This window comes from Alternaria infectoria, assembly GCF_024043175.1.
Source record: "Alternaria infectoria strain BMP 0036 chromosome Unknown scaffold_2, whole genome shotgun sequence".
NCBI classification, from domain to species: Eukaryota; Fungi; Ascomycota; class Dothideomycetes; order Pleosporales; family Pleosporaceae; genus Alternaria; species Alternaria infectoria.
The window spans coordinates 2,149,714-2,174,510 of record NW_026250691.1 but is presented as its reverse complement, the minus strand read 5'-3'; the positions used below and the strand labels follow the sequence as shown (position 1 = coordinate 2,174,510).

At 52.7% G+C, this 24,797-nt stretch overlaps 7 protein-coding genes across 7 annotated transcripts; 4 read left to right on the top strand and 3 right to left on the bottom strand.

Moving 5' to 3' along the window:
- Positions 1-101: 101 nt before the first annotated feature.
- Positions 102-3,296, top strand: J4E92_002117 (uncharacterized protein; the record flags this gene model as incomplete). The annotated part of the gene is made up of 3 exons (XM_051493523.1): positions 102-401; positions 455-788; positions 1,594-3,296. 3 exons carry the CDS (start codon positions 102-104, stop codon positions 3,294-3,296), a joined length of 2,337 nt encoding a protein of 778 aa, XP_051356754.1.
- Positions 3,297-3,827: 531 nt separating this feature from the next.
- J4E92_002116 (uncharacterized protein) lies at positions 3,828-4,859 on the bottom strand (the record flags this gene model as incomplete). Its single annotated transcript, XM_051493522.1, has 3 exons — positions 3,828-3,952; positions 4,127-4,299; positions 4,534-4,859. The coding sequence occupies 3 exons, from the start codon at positions 4,857-4,859 to the stop codon at positions 3,828-3,830; spliced, it is 624 nt and encodes a 207-aa protein (XP_051356753.1).
- Positions 4,860-5,413: 554 nt separating this feature from the next.
- RBG1 (GTP-binding protein rbg1) lies at positions 5,414-6,618 on the top strand (the record flags this gene model as incomplete). The annotated part of the gene is made up of 5 exons (XM_051493521.1): positions 5,414-5,434; positions 5,490-5,510; positions 5,564-5,606; positions 5,658-5,863; positions 5,911-6,618. The coding sequence occupies 5 exons, from the start codon at positions 5,414-5,416 to the stop codon at positions 6,616-6,618; spliced, it is 999 nt and encodes a 332-aa protein (XP_051356752.1).
- Positions 6,619-9,040: 2,422 nt separating this feature from the next.
- J4E92_002114 (uncharacterized protein) lies at positions 9,041-10,247 on the top strand (the record flags this gene model as incomplete). The annotated part of the gene is made up of 2 exons (XM_051493520.1): positions 9,041-9,060; positions 9,110-10,247. 2 exons carry the CDS (start codon positions 9,041-9,043, stop codon positions 10,245-10,247), a joined length of 1,158 nt encoding a protein of 385 aa, XP_051356751.1.
- Positions 10,248-15,679: 5,432 nt separating this feature from the next.
- Positions 15,680-18,498, bottom strand: J4E92_002113 (uncharacterized protein; the record flags this gene model as incomplete). The annotated part of the gene is made up of 3 exons (XM_051493519.1): positions 15,680-16,064; positions 17,052-17,922; positions 17,979-18,498. The coding sequence occupies 3 exons, from the start codon at positions 18,496-18,498 to the stop codon at positions 15,680-15,682; spliced, it is 1,776 nt and encodes a 591-aa protein (XP_051356750.1).
- Positions 18,499-18,753: 255 nt separating this feature from the next.
- NUT2 (RNA polymerase II mediator complex subunit) lies at positions 18,754-19,281 on the top strand (the record flags this gene model as incomplete). Its single annotated transcript, XM_051493518.1, has 3 exons — positions 18,754-18,775; positions 18,822-18,939; positions 18,993-19,281. The coding sequence occupies 3 exons, from the start codon at positions 18,754-18,756 to the stop codon at positions 19,279-19,281; spliced, it is 429 nt and encodes a 142-aa protein (XP_051356749.1).
- Positions 19,282-22,235: 2,954 nt separating this feature from the next.
- J4E92_002111 (uncharacterized protein) lies at positions 22,236-24,237 on the bottom strand (the record flags this gene model as incomplete). Its single annotated transcript, XM_051493517.1, has 5 exons — positions 22,236-22,682; positions 22,735-23,112; positions 23,170-23,549; positions 23,602-23,957; positions 24,005-24,237. The coding sequence occupies 5 exons, from the start codon at positions 24,235-24,237 to the stop codon at positions 22,236-22,238; spliced, it is 1,794 nt and encodes a 597-aa protein (XP_051356748.1).
- Positions 24,238-24,797: the final 560 nt, after the last annotated feature.

Genomic DNA, 24,797 nt, shown 5'->3' with positions numbered 1-24,797 from the left:
CGGTTGCATGTTGCGGCTCTCCGGCGCGGACAACAGCGCAACCCAACACATGCCAGACAACTCGATGCCCTCCGACGAGCGCTGACCCCCCTCTTGCTCCAATGCACCCGGCCGTCTCCATACTTGCCGATAATGTCGTCAAGTACCACCACCTGCTCGCCCCGCTGCTCTACAGCATTCTCGCGGCTGTCGCAAACGTGCACACACCGGTCCAGCATTCGCTGCTCATAACGACGATATCCTGGCTGATAGTATGGGTGCCGACTGTCTCCTGGGTGGGCATATATTCGAACAGCGACAGCGTCAAGAGGAAGACGAGCTGGCTGGCTGGCGCGCTGCTGGGCCTGTCTGTGATATGCGACCGCGCAGCATGCGATAAGCAGGGCATCTGGGCGACCAAGGTACTTTCGGACGGGATATAGGGACAACATGCGACCGTCTAACAGCACTTCAGGCCCTGATTCCCCTCTTCACCGTCCTGTTCTCCGAGAACCAATTGGTCGCAAAACACCTCGCCCTACCCACCTGGACCGTTCTCGATGGCCCTGCAGCCGAGACCAAGACGTCCCCGGAGCGACAGCCTCACACCGAATCATACGGGATACTGGCAGTTCTCGTTGTCTCTGCGAGCGCTGTTCTAGGCGTCTACGCAGTCCCTACCACGGTCGCGCTCGGTCTCAGCAGTGCCATCTTCGCGGCTACTGGCCTCGTCCTGTTTGAGTCTACCATACAAGCCGCGACAGAAGAGGGCGAGGGCGGCAAGCGAGGACTTGGGTCTGTGAACGGGAGTACGTTGCGGCGCGCCTCAGTGGGTGGTGCCTCGAGGCCGCAGCGACTGGCTGCGCTCAGAGACGTCGCAGTGGCCATTGCAGTTGTATGCGGGATTGCGTCTATCCTTACCGAGTCGTCCTTGACCGCAAGCACGATATCATGGGAACCTGTATACAGAGAGTATGACCGGGAGTGGAGGGATGTGCACAATTTCCGCATCCTGCAGCGCTTCTTGTGGATGTTGCCGGTTCACACCACTGTAAATGTTCTTGTTTTCGTTCTGGTACGTACGTTTTTCCAGATTACTGTTGAACTGCCTAATTACGCTGTCTTATTACCAAACGCGGGTCTGGCGTCCTGCCGCGCCGTACCCGTCGCCATGGCTTTCACCCTAGCTTTTGCTTTCAGGTTCCAAGACCAGAGACGTAGCTTTCACTCTCTCAACGCACTGTCACAATATCAAGCTAATCAGCCGATAGATCTCTCAATATGGCGCTGTAAATACCTCTCTGTTGGCCATATTCTCTCACCTTGCTGCGAAACTACACTTCGCCCCGACCTTTTCCATCGTTTTGTTTACCCTCATTTACGACGGGGCGGCACTTGTACACTTTTTTGAGTCGTCCAGATCTCCCATTATCATGGATTCGCGGCGCTCTAAGCGACTGCGTCGCTTTATCTTCATCGTTATGGCTCTTGCAGTGGGGTCTTTACTTTTCGGACGTTTCACTGGACCACAAACGTATCGACACATCACGCATGGTGTTCTTACCAACATACCACTTTCCCCGCCTGGAATGCCACTTGCTCCAATGTCGGTAGATATGACCAAGGGTCATCCGGCTGCGCAATTGATTGACGCAGCAGAGGCAGACTTCCAAGGCACTCTTAACCGACAATCCAAGTCTCTCGCTGATGCGGTTCGAGAGTACCGACGCAGAAACGGGATCTCGCCACCTCCGCACTTCGACAAATGGTACGAGTTTGCGACGCGCAACGGTGTTGTGATGATAGACGAATACGACACGATCAATGAGATGCTGCTACCCTTCTGGGCGCTCAAACCATCGACGATTCGGTCGCGCATTGCGAATGCGTTAGGTCATGAAGATAGCTCAATGCTTGCAATTGCGATACGCCATGGCGCCGTAGAGAACTACCAAGGCGGCGATGAATGGCAACAACAGGCTACCATTGGCATGATGAAGCAGTTCGTCCAGTATCTGCCCGATATGGATCTGGGCTTCAACTTGCATGACGAACCGCGAGTCGTTGTGCCTGACAATCTATTGTCGTCGATGGTGGCAAAGGCGAGGGACGAAATTCTACCGCGCACTGCAAAGAACACTGCACCTCGCAATGCCTTCTCCGCTCGTCCAGACGACTTGAGTGATGGTACACGATTTGCTGAAGTTAGCACGACCAAGTTTAATCGCTTTGCGCATCAGCAGACATGGACGCATTCGCGGCTATCGTGTTCTCCTGGCACTCAGGCCCAAACCTTCGAAGACTACGCTGCCGACAACTTCACAGCCTATGCGGCCAGCGACCTCGGCTTCATCTATAACACGACCGCCTTCTCCGATATCTGCAACTCACCCTCATTCTCGTCGACATTCGGATTTTTCGAGCGACCCAACGCCTTCAGCATCATTCATGAGCTGACACCCGTCTTCTCGCAGTCGAAGATTTCCAGCTTCCAGGACATCCTATACCCCAGTCCATGGTACTGGATGGGCAAAGTGGGCTACGACGAGACACACGACACGACCTGGGAGAACAAAACCAACAGCCTCTACTGGCGCGGCTCCACGACAGGAGGTTTCAGTCGCAACGGCGGCTGGCGACGTCAACACCGCCAGCACGTCGTCCAACGCCTGAACGCCCCCGACACCGCCAAAGTCCTCGAACCCGTTTCCAACCCCACCTCAACCTACGCCGTAACCTCGATCGAGCGCAAAGCCCTCAAAGACCTCATCGACGTCCACTTCTCCCACATCGGCCAATGCGACCCCGGCGACTGCGACGCGCAAAACGAATTCTTCGACGTGACCGAACGCGTCGACGGCCAAGACGCATGGTACTACAAGCACCTCCTCGACATGGACGGCAACGCCTTCTCCGGCCGCTTCTACAGCTTCCTCAAGTCCCGCAGTCTGACGTACAAAATGGCGTTATTCCGCGAATGGCACGCCGAGTGGCTACGGCCCTGGGTGCATTATATCCCCCTCTCCCTCCTCGGCGACGAACATCTCGATCTTGTACGGTGGTTTAGCGGTACACAGGTTTTCGACGATGATGGCGATGGCGTTGTTGAGAGAGTCAAGGCGGATGGGACGAAGAAGGGGGGCAATGGCGCGAGTGAGGGCGAGAAGAAGGCGCGGCTTATTGCCAAGAGGAGTTCTGAGTGGCACGATAGGGTGTTGAGAAATGTGGACTTTGAGGTTTGGTTCTTTAGGTTGCTGTTGGAGTATGGGAGGGTGGTGGATGATAAGAGGGAGGAGATCGGGTTTGCGGGCCCGTAGGATTAGGTGAGGTGGAGGGTGTGAAGGAGAAAATGGATGTTGGATAGATGGAGTTGGAATACATTGCTGTTCTGTTTGACGTATTCTGAGGATTGTGCATAGAATAATTGACATGTTAAGTCAATGTGTACACGAGACTGGGTGATGTTGTGTTTCAGTCGACTCCACTGACTCTCCTACCTCATGCAAGGAAAAACCTTAACGGCCTGGCAGCCTACATTAACGTAGAAACCTGCAAAGTAGGTGGGCTAACGTTAATGTAGGCTCGAGACCTGTTCGGGTTTTTTCCCTACGTTGACGTGCTCCGGCTTGCATGTTGAATGACCTTTAATTAACGTCAAAAATGACTAGCATAGTAGTCTAACGAAAAGCCCGTGTAGTATCCTAATCTCCCATCGACGAACCCCTACTCGATAAGCGCCTGAAACCCGCTGCTCTATTTGTAAAGTATCCACGTATCCGTCTCCAAGTCTTCTTCCAGAACCAAACAATGCTATCGATGATGGAACGGATCTGCGAACGAGGCAGAGCCTACTTCCTCCCCGTTCGGACGCCGTACTCGGAGTAGAAATGGCACGTCGTGTTGTGAACGACGCCGGATGTGTCTTCTTTGAAGACGTTGCAGCCGTATGTTGCGGCGTTGGGTGGGGTGTATACTGTGGTTGATTAGTCGATCGATGATGCAATGGTGTGAAGTAGAGAAGAGAGTGCGAGGGCTGTGTAGTGTCTGCTATCTGATCAAAGCGTAGTGAAGTGTAAAGTAGGATGGAAGAGTTGATGCTTACAATGTAGCGAGACTGCGTAGTCTGTGGGGTGCGGGTTTGAAATACGATGCACACCAAGCGTGTCAGCCATGTATGTGACTTCGTTTTCAGTGAAAGTAGTCTCTTGGGATTTGGTCATGGGCCGCTGGTTTTGAGCGTCGTCTTCGGTAGGGGTTGCGAAACGAGTTTCTGTCAGGCTGCCTTTGAGGACTTTCATGATGCAATGGGCGTTTGCGTGACTGGGGTGATGTTAGTACTATATCTTGCAACGCTAAGTTGCGCATTCGAGAACGTGAGGTGTGTCCAGGATGGATTATCGAGAGTTCGTCTTACCGGCGTGTCTCCTGCTGACACATCGATCAAAGTAGATCGGCGAACGGGGTCGCTTCATCGTACAGGAGACTGGAGCCATGGGATGTTGTTCGCGAGGTAAGGCATGCTAATGTCAACTGTCGCAAGATATGAGAACTTACTCGTGAATCGGGCTCTTCTTTCCAGGACCCCATACTAGGATAAGCTGGTCGATTAGCACCACCTTCGTTGACTCGAGAATCGTTGACTGTACCAAGTTACTCTTGCCGTTGCCTTTGTCGACAACATTCCGTGTGTATGGTAATGTCTCAGATGGGAAGTAGTATTTCTCCCACTCCGACTCTTCCGAGGTGTATGCCTTCATCAACTCCTGGAGCTCATTCTCGTCTACGTCATCCGAGTCTATGCCGTTGCTGGGGCCGAGCACCTTGTTGATCTCCTGCACGAGCGAATGGAAGCTATCCTCTTCAGTGTTGCGACCGATCATGGTAACGATGTTGATATGTGAGGAAGAAGAAATGTGGCGAGCGTGTCGTTGGTTATGATGTTATTGCAGACGGAGTTACGACGAAGAGAGTTCGGTGCGCGGGCTTTAAATACACACAGCCTTTGGAGGGTAAGAGCGTTGGCTTGCCTGCCTTCAATGCTGCTTGTGCAGGACTGGGCTTGCTTCATTATGTAACAATTGGCGCGTTCTGAGCTTGTGATATGTGGATCCATGGCGGTCAGCAGTTCGCCGACATGTGATGCACCTCATATGCTCAGCCAGAGTGGTGGGTGTAGTCACCGATGTGAAGAGCCAAGACCCCGAACGCGTCCTCTTCGTATCGGGCTCTTCAGCTTTATGAAAAACATGTGCATGGAAGCCGGGATGGAAGGGTGCTGCGTTGAACGCTAACCTTATCAGGTGGCGGTGAAAGGTACTGCCGGGAAGCCGTGCCCCGCTTCGTCATTGGCGGCGTGCGTCGCATCAAATTTCTGAACAACAACATCGCCTCTCCACGCTGGCTCAGAGCAAGTCAGGATACACAGTAATTCAAGATGGCGACCACAGTAGACAAGGCAAGTATTGAGTGCCGCAGCATATCGCCATTCCACGCGCTAACAGGGTGTGCAGATCAAGGACATCGAGGCCGAAGTAAGCCACACCCCAATACGCGACCGTAACACGATGACTTACACGAGACGTAGATGGCCAAGACCCAGAAGAACAAGGCGACGTCTTTTCATCTTGGTATGGCCTCATGAACGGATACTCCATACTGGTATGCTTATACATGAACAGGGCAACTGAAGGCAAAGCTCGCGAAGCTTAAGAGAGAGCTGCTCGAGCCCTCGTCCGGTGGCGGCGGTGGAGGTGTAGGATTCGATGTTGCTAGGACTGGTGTTGCCAGTGTTGGTTTTATTGGATTCCCCTCCGTGGGCAAGAGTACGCTCATGAGCAAATTGACCGGACAGCACTCGGAAGCCGCTGCATATGAGTTCACAACGGTGGGTTGGATACGCTTGTTACTAGAATCAGTACTGACAACATATAGCTTACTACAGTACCGGGTCAAGTCATGTACAACGGAGCCAAAATCCAGATTCTCGATCTTCCCGGTATTATCCAGGGTGCGAAGGACGGTAAAGGTCGTGGACGACAGGTCATCGCCGTCGCAAAGACCTGCCATTTGATCTTCATCGTTCTCGACGTCAACAAACCCCTCACCGACAAGAGCGTCATCGAGAACGAACTGGAGGGCTTCGGCATTCGAATCAACAAGAGCCCGCCAAACATTGTGCTCAAGAAGAAGGACAAGGGAGGCATCAACATCACCGCGACGGTTCCCCTCACACATATCGACCATGGCGAAATCAAGGCGGTGCTGAACGAGTACCGAATGGCAAACGCCGACGTAGCTATTCGATGCGACGCCACGGTCGATGATTTGATCGATGTTATTGAGGCCAAGGGACGAAGCTATATCCCCGTCATCTACGCTTTGAACAAGATTGATGCTATCAGTATCGAAGAGCTCGATTTACTCTACCGCATTCCGAACGCTTGTCCCATCAGTTCCGAGCACGGGTGGAACATCGATGAGCTCCTCGAGCAGATGTGGGAGAAGCTCAATCTCGTTCGTGTTTACACCAAACCCAAGGGCAAGATGCCGGATTACTCGGCGCCAGTGGTATTGCGATCAACAGCCTGTACCATTGAAGACTTCGTAAGTCTCCCCCTCATCTTAAACGCGACGCGCTAACCGCTCTGTAGTGTAATTCCATCCACAAGACAATTGTCGACAACTTCAAGCACGCTATTGTTTACGGGAAATCATGCAAGCATCAGCCCCAGCGTGTGGGACTTTCTCATGAGCTTGCCGACGAGGACATCGGTATGTATCCCAGTATTATCTCTCTAAATGGATATCGTGAGCTGACGACCCGACCAGTCACTATTGTCAAGCGCTAGATAAGGTCTCGTGATTACGAGATACGACAGGCGTTATGGATCCGGTCTTGGGAAATAGTGAGTAGAGCAGAAGGGCCTTCTGGATGGCTGAACATGTCTCACTGCGATACCAATACTAGGTCGCAGCATTAAGATGACGAAGAGAGCGAGGCTTGGAGCCGATCTCGCGGCCTGGATTGGCCGAGGGCTCGTTCCAGTAGCACCGCGGACGACATCAGGACGACACTAGCACTGGGCAACGCAGCTTACGGCGCGGATCGTACCTGCCAATCGCCAATGCTCGACTGACTGGTGGCGGTCCGATACCGTCCGCGAGCTATCAATACCAGGCATTTGCTTCCCCTGCCGAGGAGGCGTCATTCAAGACATTGCCGTCGCGGACCCTCGTGGTAATGGCGCCGCTGGAGTTATTGGAACGGGGTCAGCATGTCGCATTTGTTTTTATTCCATATTTGCTTCGGAATTTGATGGATTCAGATCAGCATTGTCTGGCCCAATTTTTGAGGCGTCGGTTTTCCTTATTGGTCTGCTAACGGGCGCAGCGGTCGACTCGGAGAAATCAGCAGGGGTTAGCTGTGCTGGCGACTCAGAGGGCACGCTGTCAGTCGGGCGCTAAATCATTATCGCTCCCGAAAGCCTGAGTGGCTGGTCGGCAAAACCTCGATTTTCCATGGGCGCGATTATTGCAGCTTTCCGAAAGCGTTTCAGCCGTCGACACTTTCTGTCTCTCCTTTATGCACAGCCGATGATTGACGTCTTGCCCCTGCCGTGGGAATCGCCACACGCTCGCGTACCTGAGCAGCATTGAATCGGCTACCACTGTTTCGCGCCACGAGCGTACGGCAACGGCCAGGATGTATTTCGCTGGGCGCACGAGGCGAAGCCAATATGGCGCTTCCACTCAGACCATGTCTTGTTCGGGAAGCGTCAGATTAGCCGGCTGCGACGTGCTCAGCGGTGCGAGGGCCCTGATGGGATGATCCCACCCGGCTGCCTTGACATCCCATTTGCCCTTGCTAGGAGTCAGGCGTCGAGGCATGCACTGGCGAGCTAGCCTGGCGGCCGCATAATTCTGGCCCGCGCTGTCCTAGGGGCGCATCCCCGATGAGAGACCCGCACACGCTAAGCCCAACGTCGTCGCTCGTCGCTTGGCCGAATGGCGACCAGGATCACTGTGCACACGCCAGGCTTGCCGGCAAGCTTGGGCTCGAAACAAACAGGGCTCCTCTCCCGCCAGCTGCAGTAGGCCGCGCCCGCATCGCACAGCCAGGGCCTGTTACCAGTGTCCCCAGACTTATCCTCAAGTACGCGCTGCAGGCCCGCCGCGCCAGGCTTTCCCTGCAGTTTCAATTCTCCATCTAAGGCCATTGCTTTGCCGCGCTGCTTTATACCTATATGTTTTGACCTCTGTCATACCCAGCGCCTTTTGTCAGCGCTACCCCCGCTACTGCGGTACATTGACTTGTCGCTGTTTCGCCTCAGGAACCAAAATCTCGTCTCATGCATGTATGCGCTCGGCCGCTCTGAGGTCACCCACGCCGCCTAGGTATAGCAACACCACGGTGCAGGTGCATATGCCCGTCTGGCACCCTACTTCTGCTCCGCACCCAACACGGACACTTGTTCCCACACTCGCACGGATACACAACTCCAATACGTACTGCCATTCGACATGAGCCAGTTGCAAATGGATCACGACCACCACCATCACCACCACCAGGAACCTTTCGAGGATCACCATTCTGGATGGCATGGCGATAATGGATACAACCCACACCATCAGTCTCCAGTCCAAGACTATAATGGCTTCAACGGCTTTGCACCGCTCCCGATGGAACCCATCTACGGGAACGGCATGCATCCACCCCACCAAACTCATCCGACACCAAGGACTACGCATCCACAGCTGCAGCCTCTGATCATGCCGCAGATGCCGCAATGGCCGAGCATGCTGACCAGCCAGTCGACTTACCAAGCTTCACTGTTCCCCTCAGCCCCACCACCGATAACGCCGGCATCAGCAACGCCAGTCTCAGCGAGCTCAACACATTCCCGCACTTCGTCGACACCTCGGAAGACTCTCACAGACTCGGACCGCAGACGCATGTGCCAATACCATGAAGAAAATCCCACTGTCAAGCAAACGGAAATTGGAGGTATGCCAGCACCACGCACAAGACTCACATGGATCTTTTACTAACGGTATCCTAGCAATGTTCGGCGTAGAGCGAAGGTACCACTGCAAACCCTGCATGTCTCTTCCCGTGCTGACAGTTTTGTAGTACCGTTTCGAAAGTGTTGCGCCAGAAGGAGAAATACTTGTACCAGGACGATGGTAGCCGATCACCCATAAAAAGGTCGAAAGGCAAATTCCCGGATATCGAACGTGCCTTGTCGAATTGGGCACGAAACCATCAGAAACAGGGAGCACAGCTGTCAGATGCTCAGATCCGAGAGAAGGCCCGCTTCTTCGCTCAGACCGTCGGCAACTCGGAGAGCCACCTCAAGGTAAATAGTGCGAGCTGGTTGGAAAAGTTCAAGCAAAAGAATCACCTCAGTGGTGCAAGGTCACGAAAGACTTCGATAGCAGAAGAGTCGGAGGGGACTTCGAATCCGCCATCCAATGTGCATACCCCGGGGGCCATCTCGCCTACCTCACCTGGTGGGATATCTCCAGCGACAACGACCATGACAGCGAAGAAGAGTCAGGAAAATCTCAAGACAGAAAGCCCAGACACATACGACTTTTCGAACCATCGCCGACCCTTCCACTCACAGAGCAGTACGTCTTTGTCAAGCGTCTTCACGGATACAGCCACAAGCCCCACGTCGCTTTCTTCGCCTTTCTTCACGCCTGATTCAGCATGCGGCCCGAGTCCATTCATGGGAAGCCGCCAGCCTGCGAATGGACAGCCAGGGAACAACAACTTCCAAAGGCCCCGAAGCCAAACCTTCCCCATGCTTGTTGGTGTTGAGCAGTACATGTCACCACCTGGCTCATCTGATGATATCACTCCCAAGTACGTCAGTAGCGGTGCACTTGATTCGCCCATGACCGAGATGCCTGGTACACTGCCAGTCATTGAGGAAGGAATGTCGCTTTCACCTACCCAGATGCCCAATTCGATGCAGCCCCCTCCTCTCCCAGGTTCCATCGACGACAAAGGCTCATCAGCCGACTCCTCGCCCATCACACCGTCCCAAGAAGAAGCTGCACGCGCTCTCGAGCTCGTCATGACCTTCTTCCAGTCACAGAACGCCGGTTTCGTCGTGGAGCCCCAGGAGTATGTCACCATTGGCAAGCTGATGGAGAAGCTACGAATCAAGCGCAGCTCCGAGAGCCTTCCTTCCGAGATGCGACGTGTGTCAGAGCCCAACTTCACAACGGCCAAGCTCGAAAGCGTCGACGCGATCCATTAGCGAAATGGACATGTCACTCATCCAAGGGCCTGTGACGCCTGTCACAGCACGTAACGCTGACGACCACTTTCTTTTGTGGAACAAGCTTCCTGAATCGCTTGGGTTTGGAGTAGCAAGACTGTGCAACACTTGCGGTCTAGAACACCGGGATCAGGGACATACACACACGGCTAGCATTCTGCATTACAGTCACCGTTTGGATTTTCTTTCATTGCCGCATCTTGCCGCATTCTCGCATCAGCATCATTAGCATGGCTTCTATTTCTCACTACTCCTTCATTGACTTTCATTTTCCATCTTCCTATTCCCTTGCTCCACGAACCACTATACCCCCCTCTAGCAGCGCACAGTAACCTGACTGTTTTCGACTTTATCCCCTTACCTAAAACGAAGACTGTATCCGCCCACGCGGGCCAATATTCTGTACGCTTCTATTTGCTGCTTTCAAACGTTCCATTTACATTTGCCTGGCGGCCCTCATACGTTGCACTGAGTCTGAAACGGCGCGATGGGCCTCGTACGCACTGCTGTGCACCTATATGTAGCTTCTAATATAGTTACCGACCCTTGCCGCAAGACCGGCCTAACGAAAGGGTCAATCACGCTCGAAATGCGATTAATGCTCAATCCAACGTGCCATACGATTGTGCGTCTGATGTCACTAGTCAGTTTCTTCCGATCTCAATCTGATCATGGTCAGACTCAGCCTAGTTTTGGTGGAGCACCACTGACACTTCACTGATCGGCAAAAGTCTGGCTCATGAACGGCTGGTACTTGCCGCTTTAAGCCCCCGTGACGGAGCTTTCGGCATCGCATTGCAACACCGTTATAGCAACGATGTGCAACAAACTTTGGCATAGCCCGCCGAAAAACAACACTGAATTTCGGAAAATACCTTGCCGACAGACATGCCGATCGCAACGAAAAGCAGCATTCGTTCGTTCTGGCTTTCCGCATCCTGGACACGGCCAAAACGTAAATTGCATGTGAGACTTGCAGGTTCAGTCGGCACCAGTTGGCCCCCTTCCCCGCCTTTGCACGAAGCTCGGACACCTTCTGACCTGGCGCACCTTGCACATCCTTGATACATCACAAAAGTACATATATACATATCCAGATACATCGCTTGAAGCGATCGCAATGCATAACGATCGATGACGAGGCTCGTATACGAGGAAGACAGATCCTCAAACTGTTGAGCCTGATCTAGATGCCCGCAAGCGTGAGACATTTGGTATCCCGTCTCCCCGCGCGCGCACCATACTCAGCTGGAAAGTTTGCGCATTTGGTTCGTGTCAAAGGGCTGTCCCGATCTGGATCAGGGATGAGACGAGCGCGAGCTTGGAGAAGCGAGGGATTGGCGTTGGTACGGGCTTTCTTTGCTCAGTAAAGTGGTTTCGGCAGCGCAATCGACATAAGGCGCCCTAGGGCTCCGTCATGCCGCGGGGGCGCACGCACTGGACTCAGCTCTTTGCTGCCCTGCTGGGCTGGATAGGGAGCTTGGACCCAAAGGTCGTCTCTGCAGCGAAGCTCGAGTTTCCCCAAACCCTGGAGCGAGTCGTGTTTGGGGCTCTTGCTGTTCCGTACTGGATTAGTTGCAGCTTCCTTCGTTTTCGGATTCCCTTGCTCAATCATGACGAACATAGCTGTAGCACATAGAGTACAACCCACGCATCCGCGGGTGAAGCAAAAGTTGGGCAGTGTTTTGGAAACCAGTTTACTTATTTCACAAAGCCGTTACTTTTGCATTACGGGTATTATGCAGCCCGTTTAACTTCACCCTGCGTTCCGCGGCGCCAAAAAGCAAAAAGGTGAGCAGTCCAGCGCCACTTTAGTTCGTCCTCTCTAGCCGCAAGAAGAAGCAAGAAAGGTAAATGTCGTCGGTGTTCCCCACCACCATATCTTGGGCATCCTTGCAGTGTCACTCTTTTTTCTTATCCCGCGGATGATGGACTGTTCGTTTTCTGCTTGCTTCTTCCTTTCTCTGCAACACATTACTGTTCGGTACAGTACCGGTTCGGTCCGCAGCCGAGCCCGTTCACTGGCTCACACGTTGTCCAAATGCCGGATGTACTTCCTTCGCAGGTTGAAGCTGCAGTACATAGCCTTGTACATTGTGCAGCTCTATCAAAGAAAAGAAAATGAGTACAGGGGGCCTTGGATGACAGCTAAAAACGCGTGTTACGTAGCTGTCAAAGTAAATAAGCAAAGGTAGTAACAGTAGATGAGGGGACGCGCAATGGGGCAGATCTGTACTTGGTGTCGCAGTCCGACTTGGTTCGGCCCTTTTCTCGCTCATGTCGTTAGCTCGCGGTGTTGCGCGCAATGGCTAGACCGTCGTGAGCATCAAATCGCGAACACGCAATCGCAGCGCCCCCCATCGATCGGTGAAGGCCTGCGTTACCGTCCCTTGAACCCCCTGACCATTGGCAAATCCAAGGAAAGAGGCCGACAGGTTCGTAGTACCTTTGTATTCGGGCCTACGTCAAGCAGTGGTGGCAGGTTGTAGCGCAAGAGGCTAGGAAACCTACACCCGAAAGTCAATTATCGCGTTAGATTGCTAGCTCTCGCCCTTGTCTCCATCGCAATTCGAAGATAATGTTGGGCTAGTCCGCCAATGGTCAGAAGGCTGAGAGCGCTCCGGTGACCTTTAATTTTTGCCCTAGCATTTAATGCACAATGTGCTGGCGATAAGCATCGAAAAGTTCATTACGATGTTCGCGGTGCTAGGTCATGCGGTACCCTGCATTAGATCGTCCACGTGATTGATATCTGATGCTGTGTAACACGGTACGGAACCGGCTAAGCAAGAGAACAAGAATGTCGAGGTACAGAAGTGACCACCGAAACCCCTTCGTGTGAGGTGCTCCCGACAACGTTGCCTGAGCACGCGTACTTCCAAGGTTACTTCTGAAATCATTCATGGCATTGCGGGCCGTTGTTCGCACCGTTTGTTCGCCTTGAAGCTTGTGTCACGTGCCATTTGATGGGCTGAGGCCGGTGTATCGTTTTTTGACCTCGCAGCTGACGAGTCTGAGCAACGCTGTTTTGCACGATAGGGCATCGAATACACCTTCGCATCGCTGTGTGCAAGCGACAGTACGACGCGCGCGCCCGTCATTGACGTACCCGTCCCGTCAATCTTGCACTCCCTGTCAGACGCACACATCCGTTGCTCCAGAAATGTTCTTCGATTCCCAACAACGGGTCTTCGCATGAACTGGTGTCGCAAATACCTTTGTTGGCGAATGGATCACGACTCAGGATGATGTGAGAGTGGAAGCGGGATATACAGCTCGCCTCGATGATGATTGCCAATTGGCGTCATTCAGCGATCATTGTCATGCGCTGCGCAGCAAGCGAACGTCTCGAATTTTCCCTATCCCGAGAATTCAGGATTGGCGAACGACTCAAACCGCAGCCGCGTACGCCGACTGTTCCAGAGTGGCTGAGGTGAGTCTGCCGTACGCCTCACTATTGAGTCTTCATGCCTTGCGCAGGATGACGATAGTTTGGTAGGATATAGTGATTGCCCACTACGGGTGATGTTTTGCATGTTCGAGTCAATCCCACCCGCTGCCGTACCTGCACTAACGTTCCGGGCTCTTTAACCGTTGAAACATGGGTCGATGTTCGCAACATTGATGCCCATGACAGCCCCTGATGAGCACTCGCTTGACTCCAAACCATGGTAGATGCTGGATCGCCGGTGCTGGGATCATGGGCATTGTGCCTGGGATCCTGATGCGCTTGCCCCGGACCCCGTGCGGTTCAGGAACAGGCGATGTCGCATCTTGTCAAATGCTGAACGGCGACTATTACTAGGATCATGACTTTCCGTGTTGCGCATCCCGCGGCTTCGCGAACCAGGTCCCTGTAGGGGTTCCCTCGTTACGCCCTGGAGTTCGAGGAATTAAAGTTTCAACGGTCATCCGCGCCGAGTCAGGCAAGTGCCAGCGTCACCAACACTGACGTCTTGACACTTCGGCCGGCATAATCGGCGACCTGAATCCTACGCACGCGCCCACAAAGCGCGCGTTATTCGATAGGATCAGGATGGGTTTTGTTCGAGATGCAGGACAACTGTGCCGCAGAGGCAGAGAGAAGGCTGACTCGATCGCTGGTTATGTTCCGCGTAGTTGCTGCCCAACCGAATTTTGAAACACGTTAGCGGCAGGCTGTTCAGGAACGTGTTGCCAGGAACCGCAACCCTTGCGGAAGCGATAAGAGATAGACGGCTACGGGCTGAAGGCGCATGCGGGGTAACTTCTCTCGACGCTTTAGACTTCTCAGCCCACCCTCGCTTCTGCGATGTTCACTCACTGAAACCCCACGGTTGATACATCGCCTAAGTGAGGCTGAGTTATATTTGAACTTGGAACAAGGGTTCACGGCGTAGCCGAAGAGGAGCGCGGCGGTAAATGTGATCCGCAGGCAGAAACTCCAAGGCGCTCTGAACCAGAACCTTTGTTATCTCGCTAGGCGGGGCTTGATTGCTGATTGTATGAAGGTGCGGGGCTTAGACGAGCTCATCTTGATACGTGAAGGTGTGGTGAAGCTCGGAACGCTACGTTAGATAACCAGGGAAGATGCAACGTCGTCTACAGTCCTTGACTCTCTTCAGGATCATGCGATGGTACTGCATCGTGAGCTCGCATCATAACTGCGACGGAGCTGGGCACATAGTCATCTCGTATTCGATTAGTTGAATTTATGTACCATGGCGCGCCCTGACAACGCATGTCGCTTGTCGTCCAATATCTACCTTTAAGGCTCCCGGTTGTATGCATTTTATCCCCGCGCAGATGTACAGATGACACGGACCGTCGCGCTCACCGAGCGACATGCAGATTGTTCAAGGCCCTCATTCGCAGTAAGTCTGCGTGAGTGGTGTCTTCCCTGCCGCATACCAACACTACCAAGATTGAGTGCTGCAGCAATCATGGTAAAGCAGCTCAGACTAAGCGATGGCTTGGTGGAAGACGTGCACGGTGGGGCACCTCGTGGTTCATTCTTTGTAGTTTCCGTCCGGCAATATCCCGAATAGTCAGGTGCTCGCCACGGCATGCAGCCAGCCCGGAGTCTGGATGCCATGTGCCTCAACAATTTTCCTAGGGAATTTTTTGATTGGTCGATACCCCTCTTTTACGGTCAGCGGTGTACCTTTCCCACCACACTTTGCTACGAGCGCACTATGAGTTGGTATACGTGGAAGTGCACGAAGCTGCAGTTTCGCCGCTTTAGTGAGTTGCCTTGTGCTGGTTTGATGGAAGTATGTATGCGATACAAGGATTGGAGTTCACCCTCGTCGAACGGGGGTATGAACGGCGAAGGTGACTGCGCGACGGGCCGTGCCCAGCAGCGTTCGAGTATCTGGCGGTGAAAGTTCGTAATGTATGGGGTTCTAACTTTCGGAAGCATGAGAACAGCATCAGCTAATGCGCTCCTCCAACAGATCATTTACGCCTTGTTCTCCCAACTCCGGAAACAGACGCAGAACAACCAGCTCAACGATCTGAAAGACGAGGTGCTTGTTGAGATAAGCGTCATCGAGACAGTCTAGTGTGTTTGCGATCTGTCGAACCTGCTCATCGCGCTCGTAGCTCGCAAAGAAAGCGGCTGCTACTTTCGGTGGTACTAAGTCAAGTAGTCTGGCGGCACAGCAGCGCTTGATCTCCTTGATTTCCTCATACGTTGGAATCTGATGTGGGGGCCCGAGCGCGTTGTTAGGGAAGAGTGTTGCACGAAGAGTCCGAAGCGCCACGGGAAGGAAAGCGGGGTTCAAGATCTGCGTGTGGAAAGTATGAGCGAGAAATCTGCAATCGCGACTGGTTAGCAGATGAGACTTGGATATGGCTAGATTGACTGGTGCGAGATAGGCAGGACGGGTGCGGTAAGAGTTGGACGGATGAAGGAGTCCGCGGGGCGTTCAGCTGGTGACCGCGAATGATGATGTCTGCGGTAGCAGGCCCGGAGCGTCGGACGAGAATCGAGTCGAATTGTTGACGCGGCCCATAAAGTGAGGCGCACGCCCATAGCAAGCGAGATTGATGGTCATGCCACTATGCAACTTAAAGCAGGATGTCGTCGTGATGGATTGAAAAAGCCATTCCCAATCTTTCGGGAACAGCATCATTCGCCGACTGTTTCAATGCGCTGCTCAAACAAACTAAGACCATATTGGAGTCCGAGGAGTACGTGCAGGATCCTCAACAGGATGACGGTAGCGATGAAGACCGAAGAATGAGGCGTAATCAGCTGTTGGCGGGATTCATGGTAGGGCCAGAGTTTGTGGCCAATGTCGTGCTCGAACTCTGTACGGCCAGTCCCGAGAGGGACGACGGCCGGACGGTGTGAGCAGATCAACCGGCGCGTAAGCGGCCCTTCCACAAGAGCTAGCATCGCGATGACGGCTCAGGGAACAAAAGCCCTTCGCACGACCCGCAGTATTCTGTGGTCGCTGATGAGAGGCGCAGCACCAGGATTGGTCCGACCTTGATGCAGGCATCGTGTGGTCGCTCATGGTGTTGACAATGGCGACGGCCTAGAGTGTGCCAAGCCTCCTTGTCCGAAACGTGTCGAGTTGCCGCCCGGAACGGGTGCCGAGGCTTGCATAAAGCGGTGCGCCACGACAGGGTTGTTTTGGTGTGTGAGCCTGCGGGCCGTCGCATTCGCTGAAGCGAAGTCAAGTGACTTGAATCGTATGCGGAGCTATCTCATCCTGCGTCGCACGGTGCCACAGGGATTGACCAGCTAGCCAACCAGGGGATGCGAGTGAAGAAAGAGATATTATCGTAACTTACCTGTCCAATACACCATTGGTTTCACCCACCCTACCTGGGCCGAGCAGTGCTCCACGATGGAGCATAGAGATGAAGCCCAACAGCCAAGGCATGCGGACATCTAACTCGGCAAGTTGCGCTACACAGCTCCACAGGCTCATGCTTACTACAGGCCGTTTGGCCTCCAACGGGCGCCTGGAAGCCATCTTTTCCGCTTCCAGTGCTTGCGATTGATTGGCTGCTTCTGCACATGACTGCTCGGTTGTGGCAGATCTAAACGGAAGGGAAGATAATGTCGTAAGACTCAAGACCACCGCGCGCACCGCAGTAAACGCCAAAAAAGCGTATTGGATGATCGCCCATAGTACACCCGAGATGTATAAGGCCGATGTCTTGTGACGACGCTGGCCGGCGTCCAGTGGCCCTTTTCGACTAATTTCTGACCCTTGATGCGTGGACAGCAGCCCGTAACGCTCAAGACGGGTTAACGACTGCTCTGCATCGGCATCGTCCGATTGGGAATCCTTCTCTTTCGCAGCATCGGTCTGTAAAACCTCAGCTATCCTTGTGATGCCCTCCCATAGCACCCATCCTTCACAGGCTTTTCCGCTAATGCCGTTTCCAAGGATCATCTCTGCGAATATTTCGCCTACCAGGGCGCGTAGACACCCATTTTTTAAGTCTTCTGTCGGTAGCAACAGGGCTAGCACGCCATGTATGAGTAGTTGGCGCCACGCCGACTCGCTTTCCCGCTGTTCAAGGACTGTCGCCGGAACATCATCGGTAGGCACAGGTGATAGTGCAGGGTGCGGGTGGAGCGTATGATATATCAGACGAGGATCTGATACTAGTGAAATTGACGAGGCGGCTTGAGTCTTCGCTATTCGGAATGCTGACAGGGAAGAATTAGACAAACTTCATGCGACAGTCCAAATTGAAATAACCTACAGGTCAGGTGGGCTTGGAGTAGCTCAGGTATCTCATCTAGCAATAGTGATTCGAGATCGACTTTCCTGAGGCGCTGCTCCAGACCTCGCGTACAATGAGCGATAATCTGGATCACTTCGTTGACAAATACTTGATCGGGAGTTATCTTCGAGTACCACGTCTGTACAAACTCCTTGATGATAACAGAGATGATGCCGTATAGTTGAAGATCGACCTCGTTTGAGCTCGTCAAGGGTGGCAATACGTCTTCAATAGGACGAGGTGTACTGCGTCCTTTCTCGCCATTGCTAAGTAGCACATTGTGGGAGCAGAGAGTGCGCCGAATGAATGCTGCCGTGGATTTATCCGAGGTAGTATCTAATTGAGGCTTCTGTGTGTCTGCTGAGCGTGTTGTAGCCGCCACACGGGAGTGGTTTTGCACGTTGGTCCCCGTGGCTCCCGGGGTCGACGATGCTGAGGCCTGGTAGCTTGGTGGCTGCGCAAGAGGGACGTCTGGATCCCGGTTCGTACTCTCTGTCATTGCAACGTGATGTTCATCGTTGCCAACACCGAATGTAGTTTTCGACACGTGATAGCGCGCTGCGACACGATTCGAGATGGATGTGGTCGTGGAGTTGGTACTGGCGAAGGAGCGATGACGACAGAAAGTCAACCACGGCCGGGATTAGCCGAGCCTTGGCGCGTTCCTCTTTGTGACGCGCGCCGCGTCGGCCATCGCACAGCACCAGCCTTCCTAATACCAAACCTCACAGCACCACTTACTCTCGCCAACATCATGGCAGCGTTAAGTCCCGATGGTATGTAGTGCGGTACTTCTTTGGCTCGTTCTAACGTGTGCGATAGCGGCGATAATCGACGTGGAAGGTCAGCTGAAAGACATCGTGCAAAACCTCTATAACCTCATCGTGCAAGCGTACGACCACCATGGAAGCAAGACGCAGGAGGCCATAAGGCGGGAGATGTATGCGATAGCTACACCTTGCGTGTAAGCTTTTGAGGCTAACCGTACCGTAGCCAGTCGCTCGTTCAGAACCTGGTTAAATTGTCGAGGACAGCGCCGTCCGTGAACATCAACATTCCTCCAGAGGTCATGTCCTACGTTGAGAACTCCAGGAACCCGGATATCTTCACGCGCGAATTTGTCGAGACCGTGCAGCGAATGAACCAGATGTTGTACGGTCGCGTCGACGCATACCGAGCGCTTCAAGAACAACTCGCCCTGCACGTCTCGAGCGCCATTCCAGAACTCAGAGAGGACGTGACCTCTGTTGTCGAGTCTACAGGCGGCAAGATGCGCGTCTAGGCTCATCACCTTCACCAGACCCAGGTGAATACCTTAAGCGGATTCAAAGTAGCTCCGCAACCACAATATGGATGCTGGAACAGCACGGACACATGCGACGACCAAACTCAGATCACGGAATATACCAACGAGTACCACATAGCCAATACATTACGGGCGGTGATAGTCACGACATGGTTGGTTAACGGATCAACACTCCGACAGGTGGGGAAGTGCATCAATGAATGCGACCTCGTCCAGACGCTTGGTCAGTCGACTCCGACAATACTCGGAGTAGCATTGGATGCTTCAGACATGAAGAAGATCCCCAAAAAACACGAATGAAGATGTCGTTGTAGATGCTGTGCTCTTTTGGGAAAAGATATTGGCAGGGATTGCATTATCCAACACGTTACAACGAGCTTACTTCTCAGAAGGAACAACAACACTCTCAATCTACTAGAATTGGTTGCAGCTATCTCCATGCGTCCGTCACATCCGGCTATGCCACATTGCATCCCTTGCTTCTGCTACCGATTCAGCATGGCGCGATGCTTCCTCTAGACGGCTGTTACACACGGCATTTCATTGATGTGCCGGGTTTAAACTATGTTTCATTACATCGCATTCGTCTCTAGCATTGTGCGTCATGTCTCTTCCCATTATATTGTGCGATGAAGGATCTCGTACGACGTAAACCTTCGGCATCCTTGCATAACAGCACACAATCTCGCAGTGCCCAAAACGAAGCTAGTTCTCGCTGATCCCGGGCACTCTTTGTGAAGATCTCGGCGCTATTGAATGTCGGGCACTTCATCGCTCACATTCAGCGTTCCTTCAGACCCACTTCGGTTCTTTGTCATACTTACAAACCGTGTCTTCATATGAGACCTATGTTAATATGTGAAGCAAGTCTCTATTACAACGTATGGGTGCTAAATTTAGTGTAACTGCAGCAGTGCGACAACGGGTGTTGGAGCTCTCGGTCCGATGGAGATGTCATGCGTTGTGTTGACAGTCTACACGACTCGCTCGGCCGAGTTTCGCGTATAGCCTGACCATAGCAGTTCTTTCCAGGAAGCTATAGCGATACAATAACATGTGAAGGCAGCCGCTCACATCATCCGCTCACATCATCCGCTCTGCTCACGTACCAACCTTGGTTGGACGCAGTTCTAGTGAAATGGAGGATTTGTTCCTAACAGCAACATTGATCGGCCACCACTATCTAGTTACAACGTAACAGTGGTTGGATTACGCTGACCTAAAGCTTTGCCAAATGTATCAATGAGTGCGAGGTGCGCACGCAACTTCACAGTTTCTGTCGATGATCTCATTGACGCAGTCGCATCCTGATGAAGATGCATATGCCTCAAACCCCTCTTGGTGACGTTTGTATATCATTTCGCATTCTTCACCTTTCCCTGATCAAATTACTGCACCCCAGTTTAGATACGATGTGAAGCAACGCACCACTATCACTAAACTGTGAGGAGGCTGCCGTTGAATCTAGAGGAAGAGCTCCTGCAAACGCTTGTACGAGTTCTCCAGCCCGTATGGCACTACATCGGCTTCGTATGCTTGTCTCTGTACCTTACAAGATCTCATATATATCTTCAGCAAACGTAATAACTCTTGCTACTTCCGTACATATCCGGGTGGTATGGTCATTCACTGTGTGATATTGGCTTACGACACACAAGCTCTACCATTCACCACTTAGCAAACGAATCGCCTGTGACATCATAGGCATACAAACACTGTGACTCTCTTATACACGGTTGCACCTGCTCTCTAGATCGATCGAGTCCTTTATCGCCCCTGTTGTTTTACACTCACTAGCAGTCCAAGATTCTTCAACCCGCTTAGCCCGCAAACGCTCCATATACTAGCGAACGGACAAACAAACTGAGCACGCCATAGTTTAGTCAACCGGATTTTAGAAAGAGTTGAAGGCCAATGACGTCGTTCTTCTCCAGGCCAGTTGCTCCTACATGGACTTCCAGATGCCAGAATGCAGCGCCGCTCTTGCCATCACCAGCGCCAGCGACCGCATCAAGTGGTGCGCATGAGCTTTGCGACTCTCCAAATGCATTCGATCGTCCAGAAATCCAACGGCTCATATCATGGGAGATCGTCCCCTGTCTTCATCGCCTACCGCCTTCCCCTGTTCCCAGCCGTTCACCGAGCCCTGATCCTTCTCTCCCAGAACAACAATCCTCAGAAGACATACTTCGCGAAAAGTCTCCAAATACAAGGCCAGCGCTCTCATCATCTGACTCCTGTCCCCAAATGAGCACTTCCTGGATATCCTTCGAAGAGATAACGCACACTGAAGCCACCTACCCTCCTGAATACACAATACCCTTTGAGTTTGATACAGAAGCTTTCCCTCCTCATGCCCATCTCTTCCCGTCCTCGCCCAACGGCACATGGCGTAATGAGTCTGTTCACGCGTTGACGCATCCTACGGCTGTTGATTACGCAGCGCTATATGCGAAACTATGTACACTGGCCGAGGAAGCAACGGATGAGTTCGTTGCAAGAGTAAACCAAGCATTCGAAGGTAGGGACGTACCGGCAATGCACGATAAGGTCATGCAGATCTTTCCTTCGGTCTCAATGCCGGATATGAGAGATATCGAGAAGGCTATAGATACTGGGTGTGATTGGGGAGAGGAACTGTTCGAGCAGAGAGGACGGAGGAGGACTAGAAGGTGGCGGTAAGTGAAGCGTAGGCAGAAGTTCGATGGAGAAAGAAAAAAGGTGGTTTATAACCACCTTGTTCGAAAGATCAGATCTTGGCAGCCGGAGGAATAGTGAAGCTAAATATAATATTACATTAAGTTATCCTCAATGCCTGAACGGCCTTTAGAGAGAAACGAACATTAGTCTAACAAATCAGCGTCGCCGCCGCCTGAAACCCCTCGCTAAATCAACAGTTTTGTCTATTTCGTAGCCGTACCAAAGTCTGCCTAGTCCTCTCGATGAAGGCTACCTGCCCGTTGACGCATAGCAGAGTGTGGGTGCGCGGCCTCTTCCTCGTCTCGGGGACCACCAACACCACCCTCCATGGGACCTCCAGCCTGCATGCCACTCGGTGTTCCACCAAAGCTGACCAATACGGACGGGTTGTCTGCCGTCAGGGCGTCCAATGCATCCAACTCGTGTGCTGTGAACCATTTCGGCATCAAGAATGTGCGTAGCGGGATAAGGGCGATAATGAGGACCGGAAAGCCGATAGCGGCGATGGTTTGCGAAATGGCAACTGTGCATGCGACACCAAGAATCTGAAGACCGATGAAAAGCCGAATCTTGTTGCGTGAGACGCGGTTGAGCGGGTTGTCGCGCTGGATGAAGCGTTTTTCCGACATGAGGTAGAGTGCCTTGCTGACAATGCCGTTGGATTCTATGGAGCCCCACTATGAAGAGATTAGCATATCATATTGAGCTTGAAGATGGGATAACACGTACACCGACGACGAAGAACACGCCAGCAAAGACTGCTGCGGGCATGGTGTGTAGTACGATAAGTAAGGGACCGGTCATGGTACCCCAAATTGCCATACCCATCAAGAAATGACTGATGCGCTGCTCAACAACGGCAGTAGCCTTCACAAACGGCTTGCGGATCTCGCCACCGTCTTCTGTTTTAGTGATCTCCAGCCTGGTTTCGTAGACGGTCAAGGAGTCGGTATGTACAGGTGCTTGCGGCACCAGGCCGTTGGGAAGTGGGAGGCCGATGACGCCACCAACAAAGCATGTGCAGCCGAGAAGGAAAAAGTCCCAGTGAAAACCAGCGGGCTTTTTGAGGGGGTATTGGCGGGCCTGTGCGGTGAGGGATGACACATTCTGTTGCCAATGGTTAGCGTTCGCGTTCGTCAGTGCTAGAAGACGTGTATGACTTACGTGGTCGTAGTAGAACAACAGCATCATCAAGAAGCCAAATGGCAGAGCCACGAATACCCACTTGACGTCAAGATTCCAGAAGTCGATTACCCAGTTTCTATCCTGCGTCGGTGCAAAGGCCTTGCCGATAGGCACTCGGTATAGCCCAGTCTCCTCGAGACGTCCAGGAATATGCGAGAAACCGACCCAAAACAGGGTAGGAAAGACGAAGGAGTAATCGGCGATGATGCTTCGAATGCCTGGGGTAAACACCGTGCTGTTACCAAGCTTCTCGAGACCGTAGACAGAGCCGAAGTAACATATCGCAATGACGATGGAGAGGTAGCCACCGTCAAAACCGGATTCTTGGAACAGATATACTAGCTCTTCAACACCCTTGACTGAATGCAGGTCAATATCGTGTCTTGATATGGCCTGTGACTAGATACATACCACAGTAGATGATTCCAACATACATGCCGAATGTCTCACTCGAGAAGTCAGTGACATAGGCCATGTAGTCGCTGAAGTTTCCGAAGGCTACGATCCAGTGAAAGATGGCAGCCCAAATTCCAACCCACGCGGTAAATGCGGGATAAATGGAAGGGTCATATTGGGTAACAATGTCGTAGATGGTGTAGTTGAAGAGCGCGATCAGACCAGTGACTCCTACGATGGTGAGGGGTTGGCACGCGAGCAAACTAAACACCATGGCTGCTAATGCGGACGAAAACAGGGCTTCGTTGATGCCAAAGAACCCGCCCGTTCGACGGTACATGTCGAGTGTGAACGCAATGGCAGGTAATACGCTATATTGGTCAGTATAAGACTTGAACGTCTATCGAGATAGGCTTACTTTACGAAGTACATGCGAACTGTACTGGCGAAAGCCCTATACGTGAACGCATCGGTTATGTCGCTCCAGTAATAAGGTAGTCTCCTCTTGACATCGTGATACATGCCGCGACCAGGTTGGAGAATGCGCCATCTCCGCCATCCTCTCGCGCCTTGGAAGGTGTACGATTCGTGTGTTGCGGTCCTCTCTAGTATCTCCTTGCTGTTCGAATTTGTCGCGTCTGGCGAATCCATGATGATGGATATGCAAGTTGAATGGACTACAAACGGGCAATGGATGCGAAGCCGCAGAAACTAAAGCTGAAGGAAATCGATCGACGCAATAGATGTGTGCATAGTTTGATCCGGACCCTGAGCATCTAGTCTATATACGCGGGATCAAGTCCAATTACAGAAGCCGGCGCACTACGGCCCCAATGTCATAGCTAAGCTTGGCATCTGTGGAGATCGAGGGTTTGCCATCGATGGGCGGACTGCTTGTGCGCGGAAGGAGACATGATGATGATGCTTACCTAGGTAGCATGAAGACATTAGGCAAAGGCGGATGCTTGTCTTAAACGACAGCCTATGCGCTTCCGACAGGATTTCGTTGTGGTTGTTCGCGATAAGCATGTTCATTGTTGAGACATGTTTGGTTGTTTGGTGACGTCTGCCGGAGTAGAGGCCTCGCGCACGTGGTTAGCGTGGCCGCTAGTTCCCGTGCCATGCTGAGGAAGGTCGCCATTAGCCCTGTGTTCCATGGGAGCTAAACCACTCGAGAACCCAACAGACACCATCAGCCCTGTCGCCTGCGG